Below are 13,869 nucleotides of genomic sequence, written 5' to 3'. Positions count from 1 at the left end.
CTTAACATACCTACTTGCATATGTATTAATTTGCTTCTTGAAATTATTATGTTTTATTCACTTTGTTGTTTGTAAGCCACACTGAACTTGAGTCTATTTCGGGCTAATGTGGGGAATAACTGTCATGAATAAAATAAATAATAAAAATGTAAAGAAAATGAAGGTTGAATGGAATAGGTTAACAGTTATGTAATCATAATATTAGTAACAATGTAAAAAAATAAACAAACCCAAAAACCACAAACAGGAGTCTGAAATTTAACCAGGCTTTAGGTTCCTGTTTCCATTATGTACCCACATAGCCACTGGTACTTATGATTAACATCTGCTTTTTGGAAATTTTTTATTACTTCACTCATAGTACACAATTTCTGCTAGCTGTACAATTGATAAAAACAACAAAAAAAAGCAACAAGTGATAAGACACCACATGCAAGTGTTTTTCCTCTGCAAAAACAAAAAAAAAGTTCTACAACCCACATGGAATGATATTGTACATTTAACCTTAAGATGCCTGGTTAAAGAAATGATCCGAGAAATATCCTTTGAGAATTATTAAAGGCCACACCCAATATATATTTTTGCTTTCTACATATCAAGATGCACTTGCATTAGGTCTGCAATAATTAATTTCTACCTATATGCATATGACTTAATCTGTTTAGTATACAATACTGCTTTACTGTTCCATTTTAATTGCATCCAACACCCCCTGGATTACTAAGAAACCAGTCAAGGTTGGTAAAATGGGAATCAAATTCCTGATCGTAGTGAAGATCAAGACAAACATCTCTCTTCCTCAATCTGCACAGTGGTTGGAAATAAAAATCAGTCGCTGTAGTGTGGCACGTGGGGGTCTATTTAGTATAAAAGGCTTTAACAGTTATTAAAATGATTTTACAAGAACCATCAAAACCAATTAAAAAAAAATTTGTTAGAACTAAAAAAAGCAGCAAATTACATTGTGATAAGATTTCTAGTTCCACTAGGTCATGCGTTTATGCTGAAAAATCAATTTCGTTTAAATTACATTATTGTTTGGCAGGGAGGATGAGAACCCCTGAACATTTCTGAAAAACATAGTATTGCACTCAGTTTTCGGTACAGCAGAGGCCTACCGAAATGCACATTACTGGTAATACTGAAGGAAATTTGCAGGGCACCCGTTGGGTTACAAATGAACATAACACGCAAAAAAAAAAAAGCTTTAATGTTAAAGAATGATTCCCTAACTACTATTAATTTTCATAAACAAAACTACAAAAACTGAAGTAACCTGACATGGTTATACCGATTCATCAGAAATGTACAAAACAAGGAGTCTTTCCCATAACTGGCTGCTAAATGCATTCACATTTTACAGCAGACATTTGCAGACGATGTTTTTCGCGCAGTGGAATAAAAGCTATAAGACAACATTTATACAATGTAAAAATTGTTCTACTGAGGCAACTTCTTTCCACTCACAATAACTGCTCAGTCCTGTTTCACGTCTTTTAAAGCTTGAAGCCGCTCAAGTAGAGGTGGGTGGGAGTAATGCCACATAGAAAAAATCCAGTCCGATACAGGAAACCCTAAGTTATCTTTGTTTAATTTTATCAGGGCAGAGTACAGATCTTTAGCTTTTCCAAGGTTCTTTGCAAATGCATCAGCTTGGAATTCAAATCGTCGGCTTAGGACAGTCAGGCAGAAGGAGAGAACCTGGAGAGAAAAAAAAAAAAAATACACAAAAGGCTTGAGTCTGCAAATCATTTATGAAGTGGCCAAGTGGTTAGGGTGGTGGACTTTGGTCCTGGGGAACTGAGCTCGATTCCCACTTCAGGCACAGGCAGCTCCTTGTGACTCTGGGCAAGTCACTTAACCCTCCATTGCCCCATGTAAGCCGCATTGAGCCTGCCATGAGTGGGAAAGCGCAGCGTACAAATGTAACAAAAATAAAATAGATACTATTGGAGATTCTACATGGAATGTTGCTACTATTGGAGATTCTACATGGAATGTTGCTATTCCACTAGCAACATTCCATGTAGAAGGCTGCGCAGGCTTCTGTTTCTGTGAGTCTGACGTCCTGCACGTCAGACTCACAGAAGCAGAAGCCTGCGCGGCCACATTGGTGATCTGCAAGGGCCGACTTCTACATGGAAGAATAGCAACATTCCATGTAGAATCTCAAATAGTAGCGACAGTGGAAGAGTGGCGGCCTAGTGGTTAGGGTGGTGGACTTTGGTCCAGAGGAACTGAGCTCGATTCCCACTTCAGGCACAGGCAGCTCCCTGTGACTCTAGGCAAGTCACTTAACCCTCCATTGCCCCATGTAAGCCGCATTGAGCCTGCCATGAGTGGGAAAGCGCAGCGTACAAATGTAACAAAAATAAAATAGATACTATTGGAGATTCTACATGGAATGTTGCTACTATTGGAGATTCTACATGGAATGCTGCTATTCCACTAGCAACATTCCATGTAGAAGGCTGCGCAGGCTTCTGTTTCTGTGAGTCTGACGTCCTGCACGTCAGACTCACAGAAGCAGAAGCCTGCGCGGCCACATTGGTGATCTGCAAGGGCCGACTTCTACATGGAAGAATAGCAACATTCCATGTAGAATCTCAAATAGTAGCGACAGTGGAAGAGGAGTGGCCTAGTGGTTAGGGTGGTGGACTTTGGTCCAGAGGAACTGAGCTCGATTCCCACTTCAGGCACAGGCAGCTCCCTGTGACTCTAGGCAAGTCACTTAACCCTCCATTGCCCCATGTAAGCCGCATTGAGCCTGCCATGAGTGGGAAAGCGTGGGGTACAAATGTAACAAAAAAAAAAAAAAAAAGTAAATATTTAGTGGACAACTATTTGCATAATTGTTACAAAAATAAACAAACATTCTCAAAGCTGTACCACCTCAAGTGCAACCAATTAAAAAAATTGAACAGATGTTACAATACAGATTTCTATCTTCAAGAAACACTACCATGGGCAATTAAGGAATATATCATTAATCATCCTGAAGGGGAAGAACATAAGAATAGCCATACTGGGTCAGACCAATGGTCCAGCCAGCTCAGTATCCTGCTTTCAACAGTGGTCAATTCAGGTCACAAGTACCTGGCAGAAACCCAATTAGTAGCAACATTCTATGCTACCAATCCCAGGGCAAACAGTGGCTTCCCCCATGTCCATCTCAGTAACAAGACTATGGACTTTTCCTCCAGGAACTTGCTCAAAGCTAGATACACTAACCGCTGATACCACATCCTCCGGCAGCAAGTTCCAGAGCTTAACTATTGTTTGAGTGAAAAAACATTTCATCCTATTTGTTTTAAAAGTATTTCCACATAGAAGGAACAGTTTAGTAAACTAAAAGATTCATTAAACCATCTCTTTCAATTAAGCAGCTGGCAACAATAAATTTGGGGTCAGAAGCAGTGGGTCCTGCCCATGCAATCTCATCAGTTTCTTAAATAGTGTGCATATCTTCCTGGATTAGATTTGCCACCCCATAATCAATGATTTTTTTTAATACCTGTGGGTTCTTAAACTGCAATAATATTAAAGATGAAGTCTCAGATCAGTACAGAGAGAAAAATTGCTGCCTTTTCTTACATGTCTCTATGCACCCAAATATAGTAATAGCTTTCCAAAGTGTCTTAGGACAGCGAATGGCTATAATGATGTCAGCAAGGATGACCCACCCTGCCCCAACCCAACCTCTCACTCACTCCTGTTTGGTGACTTCTCCATCCAAATGGTATTTATACCTCTGGGCTGTGCATCCCAAATGAATTTTTTTAATTATTAAAGCACAATTGCCCAGATCTGACCATTCTTCTAGCCTTGTCTTTTTTTTTTTTTTGTGTTCTATATTTTTATAATGTTCTCAGTATTGACTCTCAGTTTGCCAAGCACCAGTCAATGTCAGCTGGCACCCAAAGCGGATAAAGTCAGGACAGTCTTTTGTCTGTCTTAACTTAATCCTGGCACTTATCCAGTTAGCGGACTGAGGGCTGGTGGTGGGCATAGAGGAGTTGTTAGTTGGGAGAAGGGGGGGGATGTTATACTAAAATATTGATGATACAAGTGAATGTTTTTCTTCTGTGAATTAGACATGTTAACCAGCGTGGTGTCAGTTGAATTTAACGGTTGTATTGAAAATGTTGCTTCATCAATAAAAAATTGTTGAAACATTAAAAAATCATAACTTTAGGCAGCCCCGGCCCCCCTCCCTTCCTCAGCTCCGGCTCCCGCCATCCTCCACCCCCGCCACCCCCCTCTGTTCCTCCTGGGCCCCGCCCTCGTCTGACGTAAGTAACCTATGTAGGTTACTTACGTCAGACGAGGGCGGGACCAAGAGGAACAGAGAGACGTCCGAAGATGTGATGCGATCAGCTGTTCTTCCACGTGCTGTGCATTGCCTTCACGGGCCCGGTTTCAGATGGAGAGGGGGCCCGTTGGGGGGGGGGGGTGGCGGGAGCTGTTTTTTCTAAAAAAGTAGAAAGAGAGGGAGGGAGGGAGGGAAGGAGGGGGGCCGGGGCTGCCTAAAAAAAAGTCACGCTTTTAATGCAGGGAGGAGCGGGGAGCAGCAGCGTCCTCGGGTGTGGGGGGCGGGCAAGGCTGTCCATAAAGGACGTGTTTGTTTTGGGGGGGGTTTTTGTGCCGTTTGTGACATGCGCAGAGCAGCCAGCATAACGCTTGGCTGCTCTGTGCATGCTTTACGGGCCGATTACCGACGGTTTTAACGAAGGGTTAGTGAATGCAAGTGAGCTGCAACGAGCAGCTCATTTGCATTCCCTTTCCTTCGTGCATAGCCGTTCCGTTATGGAATTCGGTACGGAACGGCTCTAACGAGGACTTTTGTGCATCTTGCCCTCAATGTCAACCCTAAAAAACTGGGTAAGTCCTTGTTCTACCCTGATTCTTCCCCCAGAAAATGCCATGGCAGGCACAGCCAAGTCAAATGCTACTGCATACCAGCAGCACAGCTGGCCAAGGTGATTTTATTGGGTATAATTTTTCTCCCGCTTCCACTAGACTGATGAACAAGGTAACCACTTTACATGAACAGTCACAAAATCCAGACTGGCCACAGCTGCCGCAAACTGATTTATTACTATATCAAAGAAGTCAAGTGTGTTTGGTAATACCTTTTCTTTGTGAAACCATGCTGCCTATGATCCTATAGCCCACTATGTTCCTAGACAGCCAAAGGAAACATTAGCCACGGCTCTTACCTGAGCCTCCAATAGCCCTAGACTTTTTGCTCTAAAATATTTCAGTACGAGTCTGGTGTCTTCAGACTCACAAAATTGACTCCAGCCATAATTAGCAAGGGTCTGGAGGTGGAATTTGCTCTACTAAAGACGTGATCTGTAGTGCAGAACGGCAATTAGCAAGAATCTTATCAGGAACGCAGTAGAATGACCTTGGCAGCTTTTCTAGTAAGTCTAAGATGGAATGTGAAAAACAAGAGGAGAAAGGAGACAGAAGAAATAAGGATGGATTCATTTACTGCCACTGCTGGGGTTTTGCTCATTCTACAGAGAGAGACAAACCACACAAAAACTAAACTATTTCCTAGCGCAGAATGACGTTACCAGGACTTGCAGTTTATGCACTAAGGGGTAGATGCAAGAAAGTGGCAAAATTTAGGCTCTAAGATGATATGAACCAAGCGCAAATTCTAACATGACAGTTCTGTGCAGAATTGACATTATAGAACACTAGTGCACGTCCGCAGTTTTGCTCCTAAGTTTATGCCATGTCAATGGCTGTTGGCAGGTTGACACATAACTCCTAGTACTCTATAACCTGCGTGGCCTAGCTCCTTGGCATGCCCCTGATCCACATCAACACTGTCGCTCTAGAAATCGGCGCCAAGGGCAGTTGTGCGTACAAATACTACTTTTGGTGCCAATTAACCAATTCAAGCCAATAATAATTGACTGTTAATTTCATAATTAGCTGTAGCCAGGACTTACCCACCAGGGAATAGCTGGGCACTTGCCTGCCTGATGGAAAGGGGCATACCTCACGGGTCACCTGGATAGGATTTTAGATAGTGCTGGGGAGAAGCCAGCTGTCTTGGTCCTTGTGGGTACCGACAACATAAGAAAATGTGGGAGGGATGTTCTGGAAGCTCTTAGGTAGAAAGCTGAAATCCAGATCCTCCAGGGTAGCATTTTCCAAGAATGCTCCCCATTCCATGTGCAGGACCCCAGAGGCAGGCAGAACGCCGCAGTTTCAATGCACGGTTGAGACAATGGTGGAGGGATGAAGGATTTAGATGTGTTAGGAAATGGGCAACATTCTGGGAAAGGGAGAGCCTGCATTTATGTTATTTTTACCAGTATTTTCACTGCTTATAGAATCTGGCACAAGGCTGGAGGAGATAAGTGAGGATGGGTAGGAACAGGTTAGATTCCAGTGGGATGGGCTTGATTTGTCCCCTTGCAACTCTCTAGTACTGGGCCAAATTGACAAGTTAAAGAATGCTAAGTCACTTGGACTGGATGGTATACACCCAAGGGTATTGAGAGAAGTCAAACATGAAATTGCTGATATGCTGTTAGTGATCTGTAACTTGTTAAAATCATCTGTAGTGCTTGATTGGAGAGTGGCCCACGTAACGCCAATTTTTAAAAAGGGTTCCAGGGGCGATCCGGGAAATTACAGACCAGCAAGCCTGATCAGTGCCGGCCAAAATAGTGGAAACTATTATAAAGAATAAGATTACGGAACATGTAGACAAACATGGGTAATGGGACAGAGTCAGCATGGGTTCAGCCAAGGGAAGTCTTACCTCATCGATCTGCTTCATTTCTTTGAAGGTGTGAATAAACATGTGGATAAAGGCGAGCCGGTTGATGTAGTGTATCTAGATTTACAGAAAGCTTTTGACAAAGTTCCTCATGAGAGTCCTGAGAAAATTAAAAAGTCATGGGATAGGTGGCACTGTCCTTCTGTGGATTAGGAATTGGTTACTGGACAGAACACAGAGGGTTGGGTTAAATGGCCTTTTTTTTCCCAATGGAGGAGGATGAATAGTGGAGTGCCCCAGGGATCTGTACTGGGAACGGTGTTATTTAACATACTTATAAATGATCTGGAAATGTGAACGACGAGTGATGCACATTGGGAAGAATAATCCAGATCATAGATGCTAGAGTCCACCTTAAGAGTCAGCACCCAAGAAAAACATCTGTCATTGTAGACAATACACTGAAATCTTCTGCCAAGTGTGTGGCGGCAGCCAATAACGCAAACAGGATGCTAGGAATTATTAGAAAAGGGATGCAAAATAAGACCAAGAATATTATAATGCCTCTGTATCGCTCCATGGTGCGACCTCACCTTGAGGACCATGTTCAATTCTGGGGCTGTATCTCAAAAAAGATATAGCAGAATTAGACAAGATTCAAAGAAGAGTGACCACAATAATAAAGGGGATGGAACTCTTCCAATATGAGGAAAGGCTAAAGACGTTAGGGCTGTTCAGCTTGGAAGACAGACGGATGACAGGAGATATGATTGAGGTCTATAAAATCCTGAGTGGTATAGAACGGGTGTAAGTGAATCAATTTTTCACTCATTCAAAAAGTACAAACATGGGACACTCAATAAAATTATATGGAAATACTTTTAAAACAAATAGAAGGAAATATTTAAGAAATGCAATCCTGCACATCCTTACAGCTATTTTACAAGAGGCCCCAATTCTGAAATTTTGATTTAGTAACCTATGAATGTGGGTGAATGGTTTAAGCATTGTAATAATTTTGTAGTATAAGGGTGAGGGTGGTCCAATAGCTTCAACTCCAGCAGAGCCTCTGAAGTTATGAATGTTTGGCAATCTATGAAACTAGCGCCAAAACAGACCTAACATCCATAGCATTGGCCTACCTACCGTATTTTTCGGACTATAAGACGCACCTAGGTTTTCGAGGAGGAAAATAAATTTTGAAGCAAAAAGTGTGGCGGAGATCTGCTGGAGGACCACAGGTTGTGCAACAATCTTGTATGGGGGCAGCCCTCACGGAAAGGAAGTTACATCAGAGGAAGGCGGGACGCGCTGAGAGGGAAGGGAAGCGACGAGAAGGCAAGCCTGCCTGCTGCTTTTACTGCTGGTTCACCGTGACTTTGGTCGCAACGCTTGCCTCGGCCCAAGACCGGCCCTCCCCCCCCCCCCCCCCACAGCAAGCAGGTATACTACGTTCGGACTATAAGACGCACCCACATTTTCCTCCCAAATTTGGGGGAAAAAAGTGCGTCTTATAGTCTGAAAAATACGGTAATTGTTTTCATGATCAGTAATCCTGCCTGTGCCTTTCTCCCAGCAACTTCCCATAAAGGTGAAAATTGTCAACGTTTAAACTTCAGTGTAGGGGGTGAGAAATTACAGTCCCTGTTCAACTAATGGAGGTAGTGACCTCTGACTCAATATTTTTGTGATAGAAATACCTACCAAAAGCCAACACCACAAAATCCCATCCTAAGACTGTCAGTAGAAATGTTTCTTGGGTGTTGGCAACCTCATTTACACCCTGAAGCAGCACAAATCCTATATAATAAAACGCACCTCCAACATTCTGAAGCCGAGAAAGTGAAGCCTTCAAGCCTTGAAGGAGATGGAGCCTTAGAGCGCACGAATGCTTCAAGGCTTCACTTTCTCACACACACACGCTCACTCTCTGTCTCTCACCCACACTCTGTCTCTCTCTCTCTGAGGAAAGGGGGACATGGAACTCGCAGGTGAGGAGGGAGAGGAGAGGAGAGAGAGAGGGAGGGAGGCCTGCACCTCGGACGGAAGGGGGGCCTGGAACGCGGAGGGGAAGGAAGGAAGGAAGGAAGGAGGAGGTCATGGAACTCGGAGCCCCACACACACACTCACTCTCTCTCACACAAACACACACTGAGGCATATTTTCAAAGCACTTAGCCTTACAAAGTTCCATAGGTTTCTATGGAACTTTGGAAGGCTAAGTGCTTTGAAAATATGCCTCACTGTCTCTCACTCATTACTATTTGCTTGTTATATTAATAATCATGCTTTATCATTATCATGTTACCCAAGATCCTTCTGTAATACTAAATGTTTATTTCATATATATCTCCACTATTCATGATGTATTGTAAGCCACATTGAGCCTGCAAAGAGGTGGGAAAATGTGGGATACAAATGCAATAAATAAATAGATTACAAACTGTTAATATCAGAAGTATTTCATATTTTTGATTTTTACCTCATTGTAAGGTGAAAAAATGAACTGGAATATTATCATTAGGCCGATCAGTGTCGGCTGGTGATCATAAAACCCAAATGCAGCAAATAGCTCCTTCCGACCAATTAAAGCAGCAAACAGGAAAAAGCAGAGAAAAGAGTTCATCTGGAAAATAAAACAGTAATCATCAGACCTTAAACTACATCTGGAGTCCATTTCAAATCACAACAATTCAAGTTTTCTGTTGATAATTACGCATTTTGCAGACAGAAACAAAAAAAAGGCAAAGATCTGCCACAGAAATGGCAAATCAAAAGAAAAAAAGCAGATCAAAAAAAGACAAAAAAATAGAACAGGAGGGTAACAGAAGAAGTGGTTTATTACAAGTTACCCGACGTGGCCACGTTTCGCCCTCAGGCTGCGTCAGGGGTAAAAAAAACTACAAAATAAAAATACATAATGAGTAAAACATAAACTTCACCATTGTATATTTGATAATAAAACATATCTAAAAACACTATCACATCATATAAAATAAAAACAGATCAAATCTAAAAACATAATACAATAAAATATAATATCAAATCAATATCAGTTAAAAACATTCAGATTAAATATGCATGCAATAAAATAATAATTTTAATACAAGACATGATATCAACACAAAATATAATAATATCAACACTAAATGTATATCAATAGAACTGCATCGGACAAATAGGTGGAGATATACAACACTAAAATAACTAAATGACCATACATACTAAATATCACCTACCTTATTAGGTAGGTGATATTTAGTATGTATGGTCATTTAGTTATTTTAGTGTTGTATATCTCCACCTATTTGTCCGATGCAGTTCTATTGATATACATTTAGTGTTGATATTATTATATTTTGTGTTGATATCATGTCTTGTATTAAAATTATTATTTTATTGCATGCATATTTAATCTGAATGTTTTTAACTGATATTGATTTGATATTATATTTTATTGTATTATGTTTTTAGATTTGATCTGTTTTTATTTTATATGATGTGATAGTGTTTTTAGATATGTTTTATTATCAAATATACAATGGTGAAGTTTATGTTTTACTCATTATGTATTTTTATTTTGTAGTTTTTTTACCCCTGACGCAGCCTGAGGGCGAAACGTGGCCACGTCGGGTAACTTGTAATAAACCACTTCTTCTGTTACCCTCCTGTTCTATTTTTTTGTCTTTTTTAATTACGCATTTTGTGCAACAGTTATTTTAAAAAATGAAATTAGTAGCATTTTCAGGGCTGGAAAATCTTTTGAAAATTAGGTGCCAAATAAAGTTTTAAAAGCCAGGACTTCAGTTCCTTTCTGAGGTCCAGAAGCAGGGGGCTTCTGTGGATCACGTGCACAGTGCTTACCCGAGCGATATTGAAAAAAAAAAAAAAAGGGAGGGGGATGTGAACTCAGTCCCTTTCTCCAGTATCCCCCTCCATCCCCAGCAAAATCATCTCACCTTTTCCTCCCTCCAACTATATAATCATCATCCCTTCTTCCCCTCCCCCTCCCAACATTCCCAATCAAAGACTTTGCCACAAGCTGCGAACTGGCATAGGACAGTTGCCCTGAGTTGTCTCTGTAGTCTGGCCTGATTAGGGCCTTCTGATTAAAGTATTTTAAGTACAATGTCCAGAATTTTAACACTGATCTTCCATGAAACAAGCAGCCAATGGAACTTCTCCAGTTCTAAATGGGCTCTTATCCCAGCTCCTGCCAATAAGCTTGCTGATGCTCTGAATAATCTGAAGGCATCACAGGAGACCAAGTGGAAGGCACTCGTGTAAAGAACTGCAGTAATCTAGTGCACTTTTAACATCAGCATGGATGACAATGGTCAGATCTTTCCCAAACTGAAGTGCAAATAGCAGGAAGCCTGATATTTCACTGACCAATCAGAGTCTTAAAACTGAAAGTCACAAATTTAGATTTAAGCTGGAATGATATTAATGCATTAAAAATGCAGACAACCTGAAGAGATTTTGGGCCCAGTAAGGTAATGTAGAACACCTAGATGAAAAGTCTTCTGGCTGGTTCCATGAAAAGATATCACAACATTCAAAATGAAAAAGGAGTCTACATCAAGTGCCACAGCTTTTCAGATAAACAGTGAAAAGCACACGTACGTGCATTAAACCTAGGAACAAAAGGCGGCTGAAATAGGACAAGTTCTGAAACTACATTTCACCCCAACTTAGTTCAGAGCAAGGGGTCTTTACATGATTATCTAATCTACCATAACCTCCGTTTAGCAATAAGCTGACAACTGAGAGCGCCTTATTCTGGCCAACATGGGCTAGTAGTTAGCCTGGAAAGGGTATGATACATACCTGTAGCAGTTGTTCTCCGAGGACAGCAGGCTGATTGTTCTCACGACTGGGTGACGTCCGCGGCAGCCCCCACCAACCGGAAAGAAGCTTCGCGGGACGGTCGGCACGCAGGGCACGCCCACCGCGCATGCGCGGCCGTCTTCCCGCCCGTGCGCGACCGCTCCCGCCAGTTGAATGACTAGCAAAAGATGAAACACACAACTCCAAAGGGGAGGAGGGAGGGTAGGTGAGAACAATCAGCCTGCTGTCCTCGGAGAACAACTGCTACAGGTATGTATCATACCCTTTCTCCGAGGACAAGCAGGCTGCTTGTTCTCACGACTGGGGTATCCCTAGCTCTCAGGCTCACTCAAAACAATAACCCAGGTCAATTGAACCTCGCAACGGCGAGGGTACAACAGAAATTGACCTACGAAGAACAACTAACTGAGAGTGCAGCCTGACCAGAATAAATTCGGGTCCTGGAGGGTGGAGTTGGATTTACACCCCAAACAGATTCTGCAGCACCGACTGCCCGAACCGACTGTCGCGTCGGGTATCCTGCTGGAGGCAGTAATGAGATGTGAATGTGTGGACAGATGACCACGTCGCAGCCTTGCAGATCTCTTCAATAGTGGCTGACTTGAAGTGGGCCACCGACGCTGCCATGGCTCTGACACTATGAGCCGTGACATGACCCTCAAGAGTCAGCCCAGCCTGGGCGTAAGTGAAGGAAATGCAATCTGCTAGCCAATTAGAGATGGTGCGTTTCCCGACAGCGACCCCTAGCCTGTTAGGGTCGAAGGAAATAAACAATTGGGCGGACTGTCTGTTGGGCTGTGTCCGCTCCAAGTAGAAGGCCAATGCTCTCTTGCAGTCCAATGTGTGCAACTGACGTTCAGTAGGGCGGGTATGCGGCCTGGGGAAGAATGTTGGCAAGACAATTGACTGGTTAAGATGGAACTCCGACACCACCTTCGGCAGGAACTTTGGGTGGGTGCGGAGCACTACTCTGTTGTGATGAAATTTGGTATATGGAGCATGAGCTACCAGGGCTTGAAGCTCACTGACCCTACGAGCTGAAGTAACTGCCACCAAGAAAATGACCTTCCAGGTCAAGTACTTCAGATGGCAGGTATTCAGTGGCTCAAAAGGAGGTTTCATCAGCTGGGTGAGGACGACGTTGAGATCCCATGACACAGTAGGAGGCTTGATAGGGGGCTTTGACAAAAGCAAACCTCTCATGAATCGAACGACTAAAGGCTCTCCAGAGATGGCTTTACCTTCCACACGATAATGGTAAGCACTAATCGCACTAAGGTGATTCCTTACTGAGTTGGTCTTGAGGCCAGACTCCGATAAGTGCAGAAGGTATTCAAGCAGGTTCTGTGCAGGGCAAGAACGAGGTTCTAGGGCCTTGCTCTCACACCAGACGACAAACCTCCTCCACTTGAAAAAGTAACTCTTTTTAGTGGAATCCTTCCTAGAGGCAAGCAAGACCCGGGAGACACCCTCAGACAGACCCAACGCAGCGAAGTCTACGCCCTCAACATCCAGGCCGTGAGAGCCAGGGATTGAAGGTTGGGATGCAGCAACGCTCCGTCGTTCTGCGAAATGAGAGTCGGAAAACACTCCAATCTCCACGGTTCTTCGGAGGACAACTCCAGAAGAAGAGGGAACCAGATCTGACGGGGCCAAAAGGGCGCTATCAGAATCATGGTGCCTCGGTCTTGCTTGAGTTTCAGTAAGGTCTTCCCCACCAAAGGTATGGGAGGATAAGCATACAGGAGGCCGGTCCCCCAATAAAGGAGAAAGGCATCTGACACTAGCCTGCCGTGTGTCTGAAGTCTGGAACAGAACAGAGGCAGCTTGTGGTTGGTCTGAGAGGCGAAAAGATCCACCGAGGGGGTGCCCCACTCTCAGAAGATCTTGCGTACCACTCTGGAATGGAGCGACCACTCGTGCGGTTGCATGACTCTGCTCAGTCTGTCGGCCAGACTGTTGTTTACGCCTGCCAGGTACGTGGCTTGGAGAAGCATGCTGTGCCGGCATGCCCAGCGCCACATCCCGACGGCTTCCTGACACAGGGGGCGAGATCCGGTGCCCCCCTGCTTGTTGACGTAATACATTGCAACCTGATTGTCTGTCCGAATTTGGATAATTTGGCAGGACAGCCGATCTCTGAAAGCCTTCAGTGCGTTCCAGATCGCTCGGAGCTCCTGGAGGTTGATCTGCAGATCCTTTTCCTGGAGGGACCACATACCCTGGGTGTGAAGCCCATCGACATGGGCTCCCCACCCCAGGCGAGATGCATCC

At 43.4% G+C, this 13,869-nt stretch overlaps 1 protein-coding gene across 2 annotated transcripts in view; it reads right to left on the bottom strand.

Annotated features, from left to right (window-relative positions):
• Positions 1-334: 334 nt before the first annotated feature.
• Positions 335-13,869, bottom strand: part of ZMPSTE24 (zinc metallopeptidase STE24) — a 47,871-nt gene continuing 34,336 nt past the window's right edge. For both annotated transcript variants that reach the window (XM_030219060.1, XM_030219061.1), the window contains exons 9-10: positions 9,227-9,370; positions 335-1,701 (exon numbers count right to left, since the gene is read on the bottom strand). In XM_030219060.1, the coding sequence (XP_030074920.1) occupies positions 1,477-1,701; positions 9,227-9,370 (369 nt within the window). In that variant the 3' untranslated portion in view covers positions 335-1,476. The remainder of the gene's footprint in view (positions 1,702-9,226; positions 9,371-13,869) is intronic.

Source organism: Microcaecilia unicolor, chromosome 11, assembly GCF_901765095.1.
Source record: "Microcaecilia unicolor chromosome 11, aMicUni1.1, whole genome shotgun sequence".
Lineage (NCBI taxonomy): Eukaryota > Metazoa > Chordata > Amphibia > Gymnophiona > Siphonopidae > Microcaecilia > Microcaecilia unicolor.
The sequence above is the reverse complement of the archived record's forward strand: the minus strand, read 5'-3'. Positions and strand labels throughout refer to the sequence as shown.